General features: G+C 45.9%; 1 protein-coding gene across 4 annotated transcripts in view; it reads right to left on the bottom strand.

Moving 5' to 3' along the window:
* Positions 1–22,063, bottom strand: part of Spata13 (spermatogenesis associated 13) — a 133,824-nt gene that overhangs the window by 90,747 nt on the left and 21,014 nt on the right. The window contains exon 1 of one of the 4 annotated variants that reach the window (XM_038309788.2): positions 19,765–19,970. The exons of 2 other annotated variants lie outside the window; for them this stretch is intronic. In XM_038309788.2, coding sequence (XP_038165716.1) covers positions 19,765–19,815 — 51 coding nt within the window. In that variant the 5' untranslated portion in view covers positions 19,816–19,970. Of the gene's footprint in view, positions 1–6,698; positions 6,758–19,764; positions 19,971–22,063 lie in introns of those variants that run through there. One more of the 4 variants, XM_038309789.2, reaches the window with a different exon arrangement.

Raw genomic sequence — 22,063 nt, forward strand, 5'->3', positions numbered from 1 at the left:
CTGCAGGGCTGCAGTATACGAAATCACTCTATGAAAATCAATAGACTTTCTATATGTTATATGCAGACAATGAATTATATGTATAGAGAAATCAAGAAATATCCTATTTGCAAGAGCAGTTTAAAAAAAAAACTAAAAATAAATTTAACCAAGGAGCTGAACATAGATGGGAGAAACAGGAGAGTACTAGTATAAAAACTAACATAGTAAAAATGTTCATATCCTCAAAGTGACCTTATATAGTCCATATAATCTCTGCAACAGCAACGGAGGGAAAAATCTGAAAATTCATATGCAACCAAAGGAATCCAAATAGACAAAGCTATTTTTAGATCAAACTACCTGATTTCAAATCACAATTAAGACATCATAATATTGGCATGAAGCGGATGTACACAGCAGCACCACAGGGTGGGAAGCTGCCCTAGTTTCTTTCTCTGTTGCTATGATAAAGCACTATAATCATTAGCAACCTCCAGTAGGACTAAGTTTATTTCAGCTCCCAGTTCAAGTGTCAGGAGGGGAAGCCAAGGCAAGAGCTAGTCACATCCCATGCACAATCAGCAAACAGAGAGATGAATGCAGGCCTGTTCCATTCCTTTTCTGCTCTTCAGCAATGCAGGGGCCCAGCCAGAGAATAATCTCACCCACAATTAAGACAGGTTATCCCACATCAATTAATGCAATCCAGACAATCTCCCACTGGCATGCCTAATAGCCCAGTTTCCAGGTGATTCTAAATTCTGTCTAGTTGACAACGAATGCCAGCCGTCACAAGAGCCGAAAAAACTAAATCATGCACACATACATACTTAATATTTTCAACTCATACTTGACAAAGCACCAAACATGGAGACTAGACAGTGTTGCTTATTAAAATGGTGTTGGAAAACGGCACACTGCACACCAAAGAATGAAAACGAACCTTATAAAACTCATGAACTCACTTCAAGATCAATTAAAGACTTCAACATAATGGATTGGCAGGGTGGGTACAGTGTTGATCCCAGTGTTCAGAAGCAAAGGCAGCTAGAGCTCTGTAGGTTCGAGACCAACGTGGTCTACATAGTGAGTTCCAGGATAAATCCATGAGGTGAGACCCTGTCTCCACGACGAAAAGGAAACAAAAGACTTCAGCATAGAACTGGAATCACAGCCAGGTGTGGGGCACACCTGTAATCCCAGCATCTGGAGGATGGCACAGGAGGAGTCTGAATGCATAGGGTCACACAGAGGAGAGCTGCTTCAGAAAGAGAAAGGAAGAAAAAAAATCGCATGGAGTTCAACTCATTGGCAACGATAGCTACCAAGTGAATACAGTTCAAAATGGGAAATACCCGAACAGACAGTTTGACTTTTTTAGTTTGTTGTTGTTGATTCTCTTGAGACAGGGTCTCATTATGTAGCCAGGCTAGCCTTGAACTCACTATCCCAGGGCTGGGATACGTGAGTGCATTACCATACCAGATTAATAGTGCTCTTAAGTACACATACACGTGGGGCCAGCAAGGTGGCTCGGAGCACATGTGTGCCTTCAGTCAAGACTGCAGACCTGAGTTCAATTTCCAGGACCCACATGGCGGAAGGAGACAACCAACTCTGGAAAGTTGTCCTCTGCCTCCCTATCCATGCCATGGTATACATGTGTAAGCACATGCATGCATGCACATGCACACACACACATACACAATAAAGAAATGAGATTAAAAAATATTTTTTTTTTTTTTTTTGGTTTTTCAAGACAGGGTTTCTCTGCAGCTTTAGAGCCTGTCCTGGAACTAGCTCTTGTAGACCAGGCTGGTCTCGAACTCACAGAGATCCGCCTGCCTCTGCCTCCCAAGTGCTGGGATTAAAGGCGTGCGTATTTTTAAAAGAAGAGATACAGATGGCCAAGAAATCTATAAAAAACTTTTCAATATCAGAAATCAACACTACAAGAACTACGCTTCACATCACTCGTGGAGTCTACCTTCACACTCTGAAAGACGGCAAACCTTGAAAAGGATGTATAAAGAAAAGGAGCCTCAGCTGGGAGGATAGGGTGGTATAGCTTTATAGAAGAGTATGGAGGTGTTTCAAAACACTCGAGAGACCAACTGTGTCATTCTCCTCCCCACCTCTCAAAAGACCTGCAAAGAGATGCTCTTTAAAGAGACGTATGTCTTCATCCTCATGCTCACTGCTTTCTCAAAACGGCCAAGATGTGGGACCAACCAAAGAGCTAAAAGGTAGAGAAGTGTGGGACCAACCCAAGTGCCTACGGGTCCGGGACTGTGAGCCCAATCAAAGTGCTAAGGGTTGGAGGAATCTGAGACCGACCAAACTGCCTATGGGTCAGGGAACATGGATGGAGCTGTGTCAGAGAGAAAGACAAGTCCTACAAGACCTCACTCACATGCGCAACTCAAAGTAGGATGGCAAACACCAGGGGCTGGAGGTTTGCAGGAAGTGGGTGGAGAGGCCTTAATGAAAACACACTGAGTTTTCGGGGGTGGGGTTGCTTCATGCAGTTCCATGCATACTCAGCAAGCTATCAGCAAGCTCTTAGTAGATTTGCTCACTGTTAATCAGTAAAGCTCAGGAAAACACATACCACCATTCTAGGTAGGTACTTAGGTAAGTGGGTAGGTGGACAGATAGATGGGTAGGTGGACTGGCAGGCATTGTTTTTCATAACTTGCAAGGAGAGTGTTCAGGAGGTAGCCACAGATATGTCCTGGGCTTGACACTGTCCAGCCATCTAAACATGAGACACGGACCCCCCCAAGTTGCTCTGTCATTTGGACAGCAACCAGCACCGGAAGGAGCAGACTGGTACTGTGGCCCTAGGACCACCTCTGAAGGGACACAGAGAAAGGCAGCCTGAAGCAGGGAGCCCAGCATGAACCAACACGCAGGGACCCATGGGTGAGAGGAGTCCCCAGGCTACGGTGTCGGTGTTGATACTAGCTGCTAGACTGCACGGTTTTACTTTATCAAGTTACCTTAGGCTGCGACTGCTGCTCCAACTCTTAACGTCCATGATTTTGATAGCCTGAAGTGTGTGGCCATCCAAACACACTTGCCTTTTAGCAAAAGGAAAATGAAATTAAAGTCCTACAGTTCTGATCATTGGAGATGACTAATATAGTCTAATGGGCACTTCAGAGAGCAAGAGGACGGTCATCTTAAACATCCATCCTGGGTATTATTGTGATCTTCAAACTGATTCCTCACACAACACTGGCCACTAAGCACAATGTTCCTCACTGCTGTCTTGGTGCCAAAGGCCCCAGAAGTCACAACTCACATGCTCTCTAGATGATAATCTTGTCGAGAAGGCAACAAAAATGCTGGACATGGTTCACACTAGTGATCCCAGCACTCACGCAGCAGAAAGATAGGCATCACGGGATAGAGGCCAACCTGGGCGAAGGAGTAAGACCATCTTAAACAAAAACAAAAAAAGGCAATGAAAATAGAGTTCGTGATCTTACTTCCAGGACCTCTGTGCTTCGGTGAAAAGTATTTCAACAAACTTTAGGTTCCAAAAGAAAACTACAATCCTCCAGTCTTCGGTGACGGGGCCTCTTCAAATGGAGTGGCTTCAAAGGGAAATGCAAAATAATTTCTGAACAAATTTGTTCTTAATTTTCCTTTCTCTCTACACTTAGAAATGCCCTTTTCCAGACAGCTGATTAAAGCTATCGAGGCAGTGGGACCATCAGTATTTCTTTTGACCAAGGGCCCATGTCAAGATTCACTGAGACACCAAGTTGCCACGAAGAAGAAAGTCAGGCTAAACCTACGGGCCACTGAAGCTTATTGTGAGAAGCCCCAACACTTCTCACTACCGCTGTCTCCCAATGCATAACTAATTAGCTAGCGTGAGTCACCATCCACAGGAAGGGAAGGTAGCTCTCTGAGACCCCGGTTCTGTTTGTTTTGCTCACTGGTTTCTTCCAGTATGAGAGGTGATGAAATTAACTCCAACCTCGACTCCGCAGTCATTCCAGCCAATATGGGAAACACAGTGCATAACCAACAGGAACCTGGAGGGTCTACCTGCTTGCTGCAGGATGGATGCTTTCCTGGCATCCAGTTGCCTTGCCCCGAGATGCCCACTATTCGCAGACGGACAGTATCCAGGTCTTTGATTCTGAAAACATGCAGTGACTTTGAGCTTCACAGGATAACAATCACCTCCCTCCAGGATGAGGTCAAAGATTTCAGACTCAAACAATTGTGGCAGCTTTGACAGAGACAAGGCTGCCACTTCCCCACTGACTGCCCGTCTACAGCATCCCCCTCTGCAAAGCCAATAAGCCCCCTCCTTTTATACGACGACCAGGAAAAACAGACTTTGCAATAATAGACAGATGGATTATCAGAGAAAGGGGTGAGGGAGGGACAGACGGACAGATGATGGGTAGAAAGAGAAAGACAACTGCAGTGCCCCCTTCTTAGCCTGACATTTAATTTTACAGTTTCAGCTGTATGCAATCATGATGAAGTCTTCCCCTCTTAGTAACTTCACTTGTAGAAAATGGAGGATCAGTTCTTACCACAGGGCTTGACAACCCTGATGTTTGCTGTCTTTCTTTCTAAGCCTTAAGTTAAAGAAAACATTTCATGGCTTTCTTTTGTCATATGCGATACCAGCACTGAGATACAGTGATGCTCACCAGATACACCATAACATGATTACTACAAGACTGTAAGAGAGAATATACTGACGGTAATTGGTGTAATTGTTATGTTTATTACTGTTAATAACTAACTGTGCCTAGTTACAAATTAAACTTTACCATAGGGATATGTAGCACAGATGTGGAAAATACACACACACACACACACACACACACACACCACACATCAGGTTGGTGCTGTGCAGTTGCGAGCATGCACTAGATTTGGCACTTGTCACACAAAAAAGTAAGGCTACCACATCCTGTATCATCAAGTCCTGAAATCACATCCTAGGCAATGATTAGAGCTGCCATTTGCACCAGGGAGTCTGACCAGTGTATTCTCTCAACCCACTGAAACTGCCTCAGGCTATGAGGGGAAAATCCCCTTACAGCACCAGAGATTCACCTTTAAAGTCACATAAATATATTCTTTTCATATGACTTGCATGTATGTATTACGTATGCATGTATGCATGTATCTATGTACGTATATACAAACACCACCAATGCCTTCAACCCCACATCCATTAACGATGATTACTATTTTTTTTAAGTGTTGAAGACATAGAAATGCTGGAATTCTTGTGCACCACTGATGAGAATGTAAAATGTCATAGCCACTATGAAGACCACTTTGAAGGGTCCTCAAAACAAAACAAAACAAAACAAAAACAAAAAACAATCAAACACAATTCTTATTTGTTCTAGCAATCCTCCTGGAGCTAAACTCCCAAATGAACTGAGGACAGGAGATAAAACAGGTATCTGTAGACATGAATTTACAGCAGCATAATTTGTAATAACCAAACAAAAGACTTGACCCAAGTATGCATGGATGGATGGATGGATGGATGGATGGATGGATGGATGGATGGACAGACAAAACTAAAAATAAAATACCATTCATCCCAAGAAAGCAAGGGCACTCTGACACATGGATAAACACGTGGCTTGGAGAGATAAGACAGTCACACAGGCAAACATTGCACACTTACGTGAGGTACCCAGTGAACCAAGTGTGTAGAGACCCAAAACTGAACGGTGTTGTCAGAACACAGAAGGGAGGGGACATGGGAATGCACTATTTCCCAGATTCAGAGACGCAGTTTGGGAAAACAAGGAAGCTCTGGATGGGAATGGGGAATGTTGTGAGCAGAACGACCAAGGCTCGCGCACCCCAGAATGCTCAGAACAGTATCTTACATTAAACAGACCTTACTACATTGAAACAGGGTCTGTCTAAAACAAAACTCACAAAACAATGGCTTTAATAACTTACCAGTTAAATTATTAAAAATTTCCAAACTATATTGGATTCATGGGGATTCATAATTAGTTTTGGATGTTCCTGAAGGCTGTTTCTTTAACTTTTCCATCAGCTAAACAGGGTTAGCAACAGAGACCCCCGAGGCCCACTGTGAGGATTAAACAGTATTATTTACTGACAAGGTCTAACGTTAACTGCTGCTTGCTGCCTGTTCTCACAGACAAGGCCTGTGGTCTGCCTCACCTTGAGCCCTCTGGCATCCCTGGGTAATCCTAACTCACCTATGAGCTTCTGTTTTGGGAGATGCAGTTCTCCCGCTGCCGTCCTGGTACTGAGAACCCCACGTTCAACCACGACATGTGCTAGGATTCCCGGGACACACTCCCCCACAACAGAAGGCTAGCCACAGTATGAGTGCAAACTGCTCAAGACAGGCTCTTTCTCAGTCAGCCCCAGTCACAGCATACGTACACTGCAGAGTCTGATCCAAGAGAAGCTCAGTAAATACTGTATGGAACTTGGATGATGACAGAAAGTCTCAGGCTGTGGTACAGCTCAAGGAGAGCGTGCCTAAGTAATATGTGCAAGGCCCGTGGCTCCACCTCACCCCCAGCACCGAAAACACATACTTCTGAGTCATCTGTACTTTCTAATATAAAGAATTGCTTCCCGGTTTCTTCTCTCACATACCATCTAAGAGAAAGAAGTCCAGCCCCAGAACCAGTACATACAGTGAATTTGAAGCCAGAAATGACCCTTACACCAAGTGGGTTCCCGGGACTGAACTTGGGTCATCAGACTTGGCAGCATGCTCCTTTGCCTACTGAGCGATCCCACCATCTCCCTACCCCACTTCCTGTTTTCCAGAACTGGTCATGAGGTAAGAATGTGGCCTGTGTCACTGAAGTCTTCATCCTTCATCCACACGCAATGCTCCTCAGACACCGCACAGCAATCTGCACAGAGTCAGGTCCTCAGCAGCAGGTTCAGGGAAAGCAATGCAGGAGCCAGAGAACCTTGACCTATGAGTCAGCCACGACACACACAGAGTTTACGAAGCTCAGCCCGAGCATGTGAGACTGTGCGTAAAATCCTGAGAAAAGGTATGGGAAAAGCTAGGACGTCAGCTTGACTAACGGTCCTGGCACTGATTTATGCCACATCCTCTATAAAGCGGTCCTGGCGATTCTGGGCTCAGGACACGGAGAAGACACTTGGCAACTCCAAGTTCCCCTCTGGAGTCTTGATTATGAAGTCCCCTCCACAAATCTGTGTCTCCCCTGTGTTGTATCCTCCTCCTCCCTTCTCCAGCCCCACCCCTAACAAGGTGAGCGGCTTTACCAGAAAGAGGGGCGCACGACGCACTATGTACATCTCTTGGGAGAACCTCACTCCCCCGGCTGCACTGAAATTTCTTCCCATGAATATGGAGTGCACGAAGAGATGAACAATAAATGACGGTAAACGGTGACAGGTCTCTTCCTTCAGATCCTGCATCTATTACTTCCCGTCTCCTCCTACTCCCTTCAGCTGGTTTCTCTTCCTGCCCCTGGCAACAGCTGAGCTACTTGCTGTCTCCATGGATAGGCACCTTCTGGGTTGCACAACACATGGGCTTTGTTCTCTCCCTCTTTGGCGCCGTGTTTCTGAAGTTCATCCACGTTGTTAACGATACATGTTTTTAGAATGGGAAATTAAGTGGCTAGACAATCTTTGACTCCTGTTATCCTTTGATATCTCTACGTTTACCTTTGCCTTAAAAAAAAAAAAACAACAAGCAAGAATCTAATTTGTTTTATTTATTTACTGTCTTCCCCAGCCCCCCGCCACCGCCTTGGCCTGGAACTTACTAGGTAGCTCACCCTGGCCTTAAATGCAAAATCCTCCTGCCTCAGCCTCTGCCACCAGTGCTTAAAGGAAACAAATGCCAACCCAACAGTGGTTTGGATAACAGTTTGCCACTCACAACCTTTTACAGACACCCAAAGGATTCCGTAACATCCAGCTTCAAAATACAGCCATTCGGGCTGGAGAGATGGCTCAGCGGTTAAGAGCACTGACTGCTCTTCCAAAGGTCCTGAGTTCAATTCCCAGCAAACACGTGGTGACTTACACCAATCTATAATGAGACCTGGTGTATATGCAGGCAGAACACTGTATACATAATTGATAAATAAATCTTTAGAAAAAATAAATAAAGGCACTGAGCCTCTGAGGAGGAGGAGGAGGAGGCTGGCATCTCAGATGCCCTCTGGTAATTACTGGAGATCTGCTGTGACTGGCATTCACTTAACTTTGATGAATTTCAAAACCCGCATTAGTTCCTGTATCCTAACGGCAGCATATAGGGCAGGCCCACATCGTACTGTCCGGGTTTTTGCATGAGACAAGAATGTAAAACAGCACCCACCTTCTTGCCTGACATCGGTCCAGTTTTCAATTCTAACCCACATCCCACATTCCCTAGGAAAGCAGTAATGGACTGCCAGCAGAATGAAAAAGAGTAATACCAGCAGCTCTAGAGTAACTCCAAGGAGGCTCAACAACGTAGCTGTCAAAGTCTCTTGTGGATTGTGTTGTCGTGGTCTGAAATTTGTAAATCAATCTCTCCCTCCTTCCCTCCCTCCTTCCCTTTCTCTCTCTCTTTCACGCGCACGCACACACACACACACTTCCCACTTTGCTAGAATCCAACTTTCTAAACAATGTATAAAGATGGGTATTCAGGAGGCAGAGGCTAGAGCACTTGAGTTTGAGGATAGCCTGTGCTACACAGTGGTATCCTGTCTTTAAAAGTCAAAATAAAGGACTGAAGATGTATCTTAGGGGTAGAGTCCTTGCCCATCATGTGCAAGGCCGGGTTTGATGCCCAGAACAACAAAAATCGATGCTCCAAATAAATAAATAACAACTTCCCACGGCTATGTTTCCGAGTGAGAAGAAGCTGGAAGGCGCTGACCTTTAATTCAGTGAGTACAGCGGCAAATGAGGTAAGAGGAGAGGAGAGGGGGACCCTGGGGGACTGGAAGAACAAAGTTGGGTTCTGTTTTGCAGGGCTCGGGACTCAACACTGGCCTTGTGCACACCAGGCAGACACTGAGCCACCTGGACATCTGTGGTTCCGGACATCTCCCTCACCTGGTACTGAAGTCCACAGATGCTAAACCCTTACCGGAACCTAGCACAGCATTTTCATCAGCCCAGGCACGCTGTCTGTCCTGTATACTTTAAATCACTCAAAATCACCATTCTCAACTATCAGTGTCAGGTCAATGCTCGTCATAGCTTTTTTCAAATATTTCCAATCTGCAGCTGGCTGAATCTGAGGCTACAGAACCCAAAGGCTATGAAGGCTAACCGGTTGTATGTGTTTTTCAGGGGATGTCAGACCAAGAGAGAAAACTCTGCCCCTGGGAGAACTAAAGAAACAGCCAAAGTTCTGAGCTTCCTAGGAATTCTGTTGGTATCGACGGCCACTTTTTACTCCTAATGTATAATGTATTTTTTAAATTAGCCCAAACACAGGTGATAGGTGGGTGGATGGATGGCCAGTCAGCTAACATTCCAACACTAAACCAGAGCCAGTAGAACTGGTCTACCCAAAGAGGGTATCGCTCTCCAGGAGATCACACATTATTTAGACTTGCTAATTTACTGTTATTTAGGCAGGTTACAAGTTAATTTGTGGATTTTCCTTCTTGTTCACTAGAGATGCCAACAGTTTCTGCCCTTCAGAAAAAAACTGCCACAAGAGCTATCATTTTGCCTACAGAACATTTCCCCGTTTTATTTCTAACTTGGCAATTTTTTTCAAGTCTTTCCCAACAGAATATATAAATCTCTTCAGTGATTTGGGAGCCAACGCTAACATCCTGTGGAATCCACATTAAGGAGTTAACTTAATCTAAGTAAATCTCTGACACGTGTTCATGAAATGCTTGCAGGGAAGCCATGCAGGGACATTTTGAAATCTGCACTTTGACCAGCTAAGTCCTCTTCTCAGTCACTTCTGGTCAGCTCACACTTTCTGTCTCTGCAATATTTCTATTGAGACCATTCGATGACAAAAATGTTTATGTCACCGTTATTTTTCCCTGTTCATCATACATATGTAACAAATAGTTTTAGTAGCTATGAATGATTTTTGAAGACCAAAAATGTAAGTCATAATTTTTTTTTCTAAAGATGAAAAAATGTTTAAAAACCAATCCATTTTTATCAATCCTGTAGATGTAAACACCAGGAACAAGCCAATCATTTTCTGTCCCACTGTGACTGCAGTTACCTTTCACTATATATGAGGTCCACCAAGTCACAGACACCTACAGAGGGACCCAAGGCCACCACAGGTAGGAAAACAAAACCTGACTTCTTCACCACACTATAGTGTCTCTCAAAACTCACCTCGTTCTGCAAATGTCCAGTGTGATCTTACCATGCACAATCCCTTAGTGACACTAAGACAGAGTCAGTGAGCATCTGGGCCAGAATCATACAGGAAGTGTCAGAACCGCTGCCTATAAAGCTGTCACCCGCAGTGATTTATTTGCAATTACCCTGCCTTCGGATCTCTCAAAGCATCCTTGTGTGTGTTCAGTTTCCTGGGCACCGAGTTCCTGCAGCACATCTGGGGGCTGCTTCCTTGCGCTGCGCGCACGCTCTGCAAGAGGCTTCGGAACAACAGCTTTCTATCTGGATACGCCTAGTGCCAGGATCAACAAAGGCTTGCAAAGCATTAAGTGAGCAGATAACGTGAAAAGAACACTAGACATCTGTTCTACACAAAGAAGAACATTTGTGATGTGCTCGAGAAAGAGACAGCTATTTCTATTCAATGTTATGAAGGTTACGGTTTTAATACGAAAATAAGTAGTACTTTCTATATGCATATTAAATTTAAGAGACAACCTAAGTGTCAGTGTGTTCTTGAGGGCTGGAAAATAACACTTAAAAGCATTGCTTACTTGTAATGGGCCACTTGATGTCAGGTCTGTGAGAGAGTGCCTGCTTCTAATCAACCTCAATGGGTACTTTGTAGAAACAACACCAGGGTACCAGCTGGCAACCCCGCCCAATGTGCCGGATGTAAGAAGCTAATAGAAAATGCCCCCCCCCCAGATGTTTTGAACGCTGCACTGCATGCTGTGACCTTGGTAGGGTTTCTTGGTGTGTCAGTATTAGCGGCTGCAGCTGTAGTTTTCCCCATACAGCGGCAACCCACCTAATGTGGAATGTAAAATATCAGCTATATTTTTAACAGATCCACAAGTGAAAACAAAATTTACAGATTATCCTAATACCCAAGAATACACCTACAGTCCTACAGGTTTGTCAGCCATGAACCCAGAGCATTACTTAAGGTTATTAATTCAGCCTTTCCCCACTTGGACTTTTCTGACAACTTGTAAAGCAAGTGTTAATATGTATCTACATTAACCAGCGTGAGTTCTCCCTCGTTCTTTCCACCCTCGTTTTCCAGTGGAGTAAAAGGAGATACTGAAGTAAAGCCAACAAATCAGTAACTCGGGAGGCAGATAAAGGGAAATGAAACCTCCCGTACAGACGACCAGCACCGGACAGAGTCTGGTGCCGAACTGCATCATCCCAAACAACCCCGAGTGCCGGCCAGGCTTGGAAGAAGGCAGAGCTCTGTTCTATTACTAGTGTGAACTGAAAATGGAACCACTTCTTTCGGAAAACAGTGGTCCTTGAACACACAGCATGTGAGCCAGCAACCCCCCTTCTAAAGACAGGCTCCAGAGAACTGAAAACCTACGAACACACAAAAACATGTGTTCCAATGTTTATAGCAGTATTATATCCACGACAATGAAAAAGTACAAGCAAACCAAATATTCAGCGATGAATGGATGAATAATTCTGGGATTTGTCCATAAAACTGTATTTTCCACTATACATAGGAGGTACTCCACATGCTATGACACAGAGGAACCTAGAAAATATTATTTCAAAGAAAAGATACTAACTGCAAAATGCCACACACTCCATGACTCTGTTTGTATGATATGTCTAGAATACGCCCATATGAAGTAGCAGAAAGCAGGTTAGGAATTGCCAGGGACAACAATTCAGCCACAGAGTCAATGACATGCTAAAGGAAATCCTTGTCTTTCTAGATGAACACAGGGACCAGGTCAGCTCTAGTGGGGCGAGGGGAGGTCAGTGAGATTCCCTCAGGGAGTCCACCGCACAGTTACTAGTTAACTCCCAGGCTTGTACAAACCACCTTTCAAAAGTCTGAGTAGGGTGAATGGAGAATCATTAATCCTTATCTACGGAGTGGCTGGAGCCTCGTATGAACCACATCTAAGAACACACACAGCACCATCGTAACTCCCCATCTTGTGTCTCTGCATGGTGAGCTGCAGTTTGTTGCCAATGGTTCTCCACACTTCCAACCATGTGCCCCGTACTGAAAAGAGCCAGGGAGTGTTCCCTTACAATGTCTATCACATTCTTACAGGGCCCAAGAAAGAAGTATTCATTAAATTAGCTGTACGAACAAGCTAACAATGCCCCTGCCTGGTCATCTATCAGTCAAATACTTTAAATGATGTCAAGTTTGGGACATTTCTAGTAAGAAATCTGAAAATGCATATACTGACAAGTTTCTTCCATAATTTATCATTTAACCATTCTGCTAGAGCACTGAAGTCTTGAGTCTGGGATCTCTGGTTCGAAAGGCCTTTCAAGGTCTCTGGATGCAGCATCCAGAAAGGACCACTGAGGTCCAGATGGCTGTGCTATTGGCCCTGGGGCTCAAAGATTGGAAAATGGACCTGGGACTTAAAGAGAGGAAGGTGAGTTCTCTTCTACAAACTCTTCAAACTCCGGTCTGTCTTCTGTGTTTTCGGAGTTCTTATAACGAATTCCCTTCTAGACTTATCACAGGGTATCAGCACCCCATGGTAGGGTTGGGGTGCTGGTCTTGACTGTAAACAGGGCTGGACTGAGAGATGTTTATTGAAGCCTACTTCTGAGTGTGTTTGTGAAGGCATTTTCAGAGAAGATTGTTATGAGGGACAGTAACTGAGAGGAAAGAAACGCCCCAAATGTAGGCAATGCCATCCAATGGTCTGGGGGCCAAGACAGAAAGCAAGCTGTGAGACAGGACAGCCAGGCCTTGAAGCAAGCTCCACGCCTTCTGCATAGTGCCCCTGCCAATGCTGTTGTGCTCCGCCAACCTCACACTCTAGCCTCTTTGGCCTTTCAAAGTGAGCTCAACACCAGCCACTGTCCAAGGAGCCTCCAGGCCTTCAGTGCCAAACTAGCCCAACTTCTTGGACTGAGCAGCCTCTGGGATTCTCAACCTCTCCAGAATGAGGACCGCCACTGCTCAATAAATCCCTTTAAAATACATAATTATATAACATATGTAGAGGCCATGGGTTCTATTCCTGAAAGGAAGTTTGACCCATACACTGCTGGTCACATTTCCTACTGTGCATCACCTGGGAACTCCCCATCAGTGCTCTGTTTGAAAGAACAGCTTCAACCCCTAACACAGTGCCTGGCACACAGCAGAACTCCAAGGATCATTGTTTAGCCAATGAATAGTTTTATGGCCATATTCACTGAGTTAGTTTCCTTCAGTCTTGGAAGGCTTTGTGTATTTCTGTCAATGCACTGCTAAGTGTCAAACCAAATGGACTCTGTAGAGAGAATCTAGCCCGCCTTGCCTGAAACCTCTGATGTCATAGCTATTGGTTCTTCTGGAGACGCTCGAGGCACCAACTTCTGTGGAGCCTTCCCAACTGCATGCTATTCCTCCGTTCCTGATCTTCTTGTTTCCTCTGCCCATTCTGAGAATCCAAATGCAATTTATTTCTGCAGGGACCAATGTGCCTGCATGGCCGCTATCGATGAGCCAGGAACATCTCCACCAGGGTTCACTCCTTTCATTGTAATCCAACCACATAGAACCTTCTTGCTCTCGTTCTCTCTTTTGTATCCCCCCACCTCCAGACTGGGTTTCTCTGTATAGTACTGGCTGTCCAGGAACTCGCTCTGTAGACTAGGCTGGCCTTGACCTGCTTCTGTCTCCTGAGTGCTGGGATTAGAAGCATGCACCACCACGTTCAGCAGAAGCCTTCTCTTCAACACACAAGCAGCTCTCCAAACCATCTTTGTCTATACCTACAACCCTGAGTACACAAATACTCCTCAACTTACCATGAGGACGTATTCTGAAAAAAATCCACCATAAATTAAAAATGCCAAGCTGAAAATGCATTGCCTTCACTGACCCTACCAGACAGCCCACTCTGGAGCACACAACACCGCAGGGGTCAGTGCTTCTTCCTCACGATTGAGCAACTGACTAGGAGAAGGGATGGCTTTTGCAGCCCAGAGAAGAGAAAACTGGCCACATGACACTAGGCTAACAAGCAACTAAACAGAAAATCTGAAGTGATTACAGAAGATGCATCACTTCTAGACCATGACAAAGACAAAACAAACTCAACAGCAGCAACCCTGCCTTGACAAACTATCACAAATCAAGAAAGGCCTGTGTGTCAACCATCTTCCTGCCCTAGAGCCACCCATTCTACATGCCGGTCTTTTGGCCACTCCCTCCCGTCCACTCCAAGTTACTCTCTACCCAGAGCTCAGTTACTTCTCCTCAACCTTGATTCCACGCTTCAACTCTACAGTCTATTCAGTGTTTACATTACCAGGTCCTAAGTCTTTCTGGATGGCCCTTGTCACAGAATTACGTCCAATGGCCCTTCGTGGATAAAGCTCAGTCCTCAAGTTCTTCATCCTGCACACCAGCCCTTACCTGTAGGAATTCTCAGAAACCTCCAGAGTGCTCAATGCATGCAAGGACAGTACATAGGCTTTGCTCAACAAAAACAAAACAAAACAAAACAAAACAAAAACTGACATCTGAGAGAAATGCACATTCCCTGGATTCCTTCGGCTAGTTTCACCCACACAGAAGACCATTTTTTTTGTCACGGAGTTTCTCAAATATTCTAGGAGATCCTAAAGTTCTGTCTCCATGATGCTCTCTCCCACAAGTATAACTAGGAAGTGGATGAGACCATATCTAGGCTCTGGAGTCTGGGTAAAGTGTGCCCTTCTTAGGGTCCTCACCCTTGGGGAGAGAAGGGAACAGTAGAAGTTAACATCAAGGGCCTCCACATGAAACACACACTACCTACCAGGATTTCAAGTCTTGACTCAGAAGAGAGACAAAAGACCAGTGTTCTGGGAGACATCTCTATTTAAGGGGGGTTGCCCAGAGGAGGGCTAGAATAGCAGGTGTCACTTCCACAATGCAGACTCGGAAGAAGCGTGGGAAGACTCACAATGCCAAGGGTGCAGAGGATGACCATGTCCCAAGGATGCAAATGGAGAGACCACTGTGTAAGTCACAACCAGTCACGCAAAGCCCTCGGAGATACATGCCTGGTGAGGCAGCCGCACCCCATGCTGCTGCTGAACTTCCAGAAAAGAGGGGAGTGGAGAGACAAAGGAGAGTGACTGTGGGTGAGAGGGGCTGGGAACCGCAGAGCAAAGACCTTCAGCAATGACCTAGTAAATCAAAGAGAGCTGACTGTGTGGGTGACAGTACAGGGTCTAATAACAACAGATGAATCGGGGATACCACCTTGGAAAAAGTCCCTCCTGTCAGGAAGACTGTATGCAACCCAATGTTCCCTGGAGCAGCCTTCTCCAGAAGGATGAACAGAAGTCTCTTCAGCAGTGCTGCTCAGTCTGCATAAACCTACACCCACACAGCTGAGCCACACTAAGGCCCCACTAACTAAACAGCACGGTACATGTGACCTCACACAAAAGCAACCAGGTTCTCCATGAATGTGCCAATTAGCATTTCCCAAGTATCTCCAAAGTCAAATGCACTCAGCTCCTTCGGTCTTCCTTTTCCGTCTCAATGCGTTGATGGCTTCTCTAGCTCCAGCTCTGCACTCGGCTTCCTTGGTCTTCCTTTTTCTTCTCAATACACTGACTGTTTCATTGCCTTCAGCTCTCCTTCCTAACTGTGGCCCAGAAGAGCACTTCTAAAGATTGTGTTTTCCATGCAGAAAACTAGCAGGCCTGTATCACCACCATCTTTTTTTTCAGCTCCCAGAGACTGAAGGCTGAGAAATTCTGAAAGGTTAAAAGCACCAGGCCTCTGACATGGTGGCGTGATTCAGACCCCAAGGTCACTGTGGAGTCGCTTGGGCTGGGACTTTGGCTCAGACAACATAACTGGAAGAGTTTGCTTATTGTGGTTTTGCTTTGTTTCCAGTGCCGGGGATCCAGCTAGGGCTCAAGTCTGCTAGGTAACCTCAACCACTAGGTCACACTCCCAGCATAGTTTTCTGGGAGTTGTGTGTGTGTGTGTGTGCGTGTGTGTGTGTGTGTGTGTGTGTGTGGTGTTCGCAGGCACACATATGTATGTTTGGTTACATGTGCCTATGGGGGCCAGAGGACAACCTTGATTATCATTCCTGAGGAACGCCATCTATCTTTGTGTGTGTATGGGGGGGGCAGGTGTTACGTTTATGTTCCTGGGGTGTGTGCACACATACATATATGGGGTGCACATCTGTGTGGAGGCCAGAAGTAGATGTTAAGTGTCTTCTCCCACTACTCCCCACCTTAGTGTTTAAGACAATCTCTCACTGACCCTGGGACACAAATTCCGCTAGGTTAGCTGGCCAATGCGACCTGGGGGTTCACAGACATACACCAGCGTGCCCAGCTTTCATCTGGTGCTGGAGATCCAAAAGCCAGTCTCCATGCTTATACGGCTAGCACTGTACCGACTAAGCCACCTCTCCAGCCCAAATCCGCACTCCTCCCCCTTATTCTTTTTGAGACAGGGTCGTCACTGGCCCGGAGATCTACCTCTCTTCTCTCTCTCTGCTTCCCCACTGCTGGGATTGCCACTGTATACAACTTCTTATGTCGGTTCTGGGGACAGAACAACGTCCCAGCCTGGTAATCACTTTTCTGCCTGAACCACCTCTCCAGTCTCTTCTGGTTTTATTCAGTTCTGGAACCTCACGTTTCCTGCATTGGTTTTGTCAGACCCTTGATACTGTTCCCTCATCTAAATCCTTCTCTCTGTGACAACCTACCAGCCCCCAGCACATGCGTGGCATGAACCACTGTGTTTCTTTGACAGGTCAGAATTCTTCTGTGGAGTATGGCTAATTTCCATTTGTTGGCACAGCATCTGCTTCTCCTGATGCTATGCCCATACCTGCCAGCTACTCCCTGCTTCTGTCCAGTTCCATACACAGCAGATGGAGGAAGATGTCCTCCATACCACGTCCTTGCATAGGCTGCAATGTCCACGTCTCCTCCTCTAGGAGCAAAGGGTAACAGGGTGCCCACTTGTTTGGTCCAATGCCAGCCTAGACAGATGTCCCTGTTGAGGACATATTAAAATGTGAGTGGCAGTTTAGTTTGCTGGTTATCCTTCATGGTGTGAGTGGCCTCGGCTAATCAGAGGGAGGCCTTAAGAGGAGCCCTGAGAATCTATCTTCAACACAGGGAACGCAGCCTGAGATTAACTGTCCTGGTTAGGTGCATGGTAATGTAACACAAGCTAGAGTCATCTAGAAGAAGGGAACTCAATTATGAAAAGGTCTCCATAAGCTCTAGCTATAAGGCATTTTCTTAATTATTTATTGAAGGGAAGGGCCCACCCCACTGTAGGTGGCGTTATCCCTGAGTTGGTGGTCCTGGGTTCTGTAAGAAAGCAGGCTGAGCAAGCAAGCCATGGTGGTAAGCCAGTAAGCAGCACATCTCCATAGCCCCTGCATCAATCAGCTCCTGCCTCCTGATTCCTGCCCCACCTGAGTTCCTATCCTGACTTCCTTCACTGATGAACAAGCAATACAGAAGTGTAAGCTAAATCAGCCTCTCCTCCCCAGCTTGCTTTTTGGTCATGGTTGTTCCATCACAGCAACAGAAACCCTAAGACATTACCTTTGGTATCCAGGCTCAAACACCAGCTCCAGCCAGGACCCCCAGCCTACTGACCCACCCTGCTGACTCTACGCTTGCTGAGGCCCTACAATCGCAAGCTTACTTTTCAAAGCTGAGCGGCACTTCTCACCTCTCTTCTCTCTCCTTCCTTGACACTCACTCCCCAACCTTGCTGAGTTTTCAGAATGTGTAAATCTGAAATCTAAAAACCCCCCAATGTGGAAGTTTATAAACCCTGATCTGCATCACGCTACAGTTTAGGTAAGTGTCTCCCCTTCAGCCACATCCCCACCTTGCTGGAAACTTGTTCCCAGGGTAGGGGGATAGGAGGTGGGGCCTGATGAAGTTTTTTAAGGCCACAGGAGGACTGTGCCTTCCGGAGGGCTTAAGGCAGGGGTCCTCAGTCATCCTAACGCTCTGACCCTTTAATACAGTTCCTCTTGTTGCGGTGACCCACAACCCTAAAATTACTTTTGTTGTTACTTTATAACTATAATTTTGCTACTGTTATGAATGTTATGATTTGTAATATAAACATCTAACAGGCAATTCCTGTGAATGGGACATTTGCACACCGCCCCCAACTCAGGTGTTGCAAACTAAGGTTGAGAACAACTGGCTTAAGGAATTCCTCCCAGGAGCTGGGGCTGGCTCTCCTGAAAGCAGCGTTCTAAAAGCCTGGGCCTGGCCCCACACAAGTCTCTCTGACTTCCATGGCGATCCACCATGTGGTGATACGGTCCATGCTGCCTCATCAGAGGCCCTGAGCTGTCTGGACTTTCAGCCTCCCCAACTGTCAACTAAGTGAACTCCTTTTTCTTTGTAAGCAATCCGCTTCAGCCATTTTATCGAGCAACAGAGAAACTAATACATACCTCAGTTCAGAATTCCACATCATGAACTTTGTTATAAAATTATTAAAATGGCTGAAGCAACTCTGGGGCTATATGTACAGCCTGTCTATGAAACAGAATTGAACTGTACGTTCAGGCCTGAGTTCCACCCTCAAGACATATCTCACTATGCTTATGAAAATACCCCAACATTTAAAAATCCCAGATAAGGATGGATACACACCTATCTGCCCACACATGCGTATAACCTACAGACTGTTTTTCGGGGAACTGGGACTAATACATGGGTCATGAAAGAAAATTCATATTTATATATATGTATGTCTTCTAACTTAAACCAAGGCAACTGGATACCTTCAATAAATACATCATTTGATTTCTAAAATGCCATGCCTATTATAATGAAATCAGTGATTTGCTGAAGGTTTCTGAAATGAGAGCTTGTTAAAAGACATTAATAATCATGATGTCAGAAAATTATACCTAGGCTACTAATGGATTTTGAGTTAAAGGAGCAATTATTTCCAGAGGTAATACAAAAGTCGTAACTTCATTCAGCTCTTTCAATTCTCAATCCCTAATTTTCAGCAAAAGCTTATTTCTTAGTGAATGGATCTCCAGATAGCTTTAAGGAAAAAAATTACAGTGTTGGACCAGTAAGGTCTAAATTGTGGGTCCCTAAAAATCATGCTCGCAGCAGTATTTTGCTAATAAATAAATCTGGCACGAAGAAAACCCTCTATAAAGCAAGCAATAAACATCGTTGGGTGTCTGTCCTGGGCACTGGGCATTGCTCCGAACAAAGCATGTGCTGTAAGGTCCATGGTGACGGAAAGTGGCATCTACTCGGCACCACAAAGGTGCTCCACGTGGTGCTGCAGCCTTCCTTACGAGGAAAAGCTTCTATTCAACCTCACAAGGTGGAGGAAGCCCAAGCTGGCAATAAACACAATGACAAAGCAGGTCCCCTAGAGGAGCAAAACAGAAAGCACAGGCTTACCCTGGTCCTGCTCTGAATGGCGTCAGAGACGGTCACAGACGGCCATGGCATCTGCCTGCACCCCGAAGCAGCAAAGCAGGGGTGGACTTCTAGCCCTGCCACCGGACCTCACACTCAGAACAGCATTCAGCTGACTTCCATGACCATAACTAAAGAACAATAAACAAAACCAACAAACTGCAAGCCGGGTGATGGTGGTGCAGGTGGCGCATGCCTTTAAACCCAGCACTCAGGAGGCAGAGGCAGGCAGAACACTGAGTTAGAGGTCAGCCTGGTCTACAAGAGTTCCAGAACAGTCAGGGCTACACAGAGAAACCCTGTCTCAAAAAAAAAAAACAAAAAACAACAACAACAAAAAAGCAACAAACTGGGTACAAGCTTCAACAGGAATGACTTTATTTAGGGTCCAGTCACTAAACTGGGGACTCCAGACCATGAAATTAGCTCTGAACTTTGTCCTACACTGAAGACAAAATCCACCAGTGTGATTTAGAAGTCTGCCTGGCTGCCTGGCATTAAGTTAATATATAACAACCACCACACATCAGAGAGAGGAAAATCCAACAGGTTAAACATGCACTCTAGAGAAACCAAAACTGGCATCAACGGCCGGGGAGGGTGGAGAGTGGGCGGAGGACAAAGCAACAATCCTGGTGCTCTAGTGGCCTTCTCTATGCCTTCCCCACTTTCCCACATACGTGCAGTTGTTTGTGACAATGAGACGGGCCTGTGCCAATGGTTCCTGGTCCATGCCGCACCCACTTAAGGGAGCTTAGGCCAGGAGTTGCCGGGACGCAGGAACGGGATCTGACTATTCGATTTCGGAGCACATCCAGAGATTCCCGGACAGCTCCAGAGGGCTTTAACACAGACTTTATAAAGATATGTCCCTCTCAGTCAACACTGATGACACCATGCCCCCTTTAATTCAAAATCGGTCGACACCCAGCACCACGGGGAGGAAGCCAAGGAGTCCAGCTGTTCCCGCTGCGTGCTTTACTCCACATTAACCCCCACAGCAGCCCAGGCTTCTCTGGGTAAGCAACACTTGCCATGTCTCAGGACACTTCTGGGCACTCTTTTCAAGACCGATGCAGAGCAAAATCAGTATTAGAGCAAACACCTTCCCCATTTCTGACCCAGTGCGGAGCAGAAGCCGCCTCCCCTCTGCCTCTCACAGTCCAGGTGCGCCACCAAGGAAGGCCACCGCTTCGGCACACAGGACGGTAAGGGAGTAGCAAAGCCTCAATTAGGCCTGCCTGAAAGCTATTTAGCAAGAGTTCCAACATTAGGACACTGCTCTTTTGTGTGCCACGTTTAAGGAGCGGTGATGCCCTTGACTAGAGTTTCTGGCTTCGTCACTTGATCCTGGTGGGGTGAGAGGGCACTTGTCCCTCAGGGAAATCAGGGACAATGCCAACTGCCCAGAAGAAATCTTATTCTCAACACATTGAACGTGTGTGATGAAAACATTAAAAAAAACAATCTAAATTCAATCGATGTGATTTCATACTCCAAAACCACATCCCTCCTAAAAGCACCTAAATATGCAAATAAAAGCAAAACTGATGTAAAACGTTCTACTGAGTCAGAGGTAAAGTACTGGGAACATTAACAACCACAGCAGCCGAAACGCTATGCCTTTGCTGTGTTAGGCCTGTCTGGGCTCACAACAGTCTCTCTCCAGCCTTCCCGGCAGGCCACACAAGTAAGGAATGGACATGTGACCTGAAGTCTGCTAGAGCAGCTTCATACACCCTGACCCCAAATACAGCAAAAATAAGTAATTAACACGGACCCTGTGTGCCGCTCATCCAGTGTGGGCGCCAATGGCCCTGTGTCCCTGCAGGAGTGGCCCTTGCTCACCGGGTCTGATTTAATGGACCGATTCTGTTTACCTGTCCTGAGTAATGAACTGGAGTAACACGGCCAAGTTTTCCCAACACCGATACCATCTACACAGCTCCATCTACACAGCTCGATAGTTTTAACCCTCGCAGAACCAGCAGGAATGGCCCAGTTTAGAAATGAGAGCAAGTGGCACAAGACGACCAGCAAGGAGCCCCATTCTTCCTCCTGTCTGTCAACAGAGGCTCCTGGGCAAGCATCCTTCCCCACGCTCAGACCCTCAGCCTACTTCTACACTGATCTCACATAGGTGGGCTGCCTTCCAAATGCAGGAACCCTTGCTACAGGCAGAGAAAACCAGGAACTTTCTGACAAGCACTTTGCCAACAAAACTCAGGGCTAGGGAAGCTCGACGACAGAGCCCATGCCTGGTATCTGGAAACCTGAAATT

Source organism: Arvicola amphibius, chromosome 13 (assembly GCF_903992535.2).
Source record: "Arvicola amphibius chromosome 13, mArvAmp1.2, whole genome shotgun sequence".
In the NCBI taxonomy this organism is placed as follows: Eukaryota; Metazoa; Chordata; class Mammalia; order Rodentia; family Cricetidae; genus Arvicola; species Arvicola amphibius.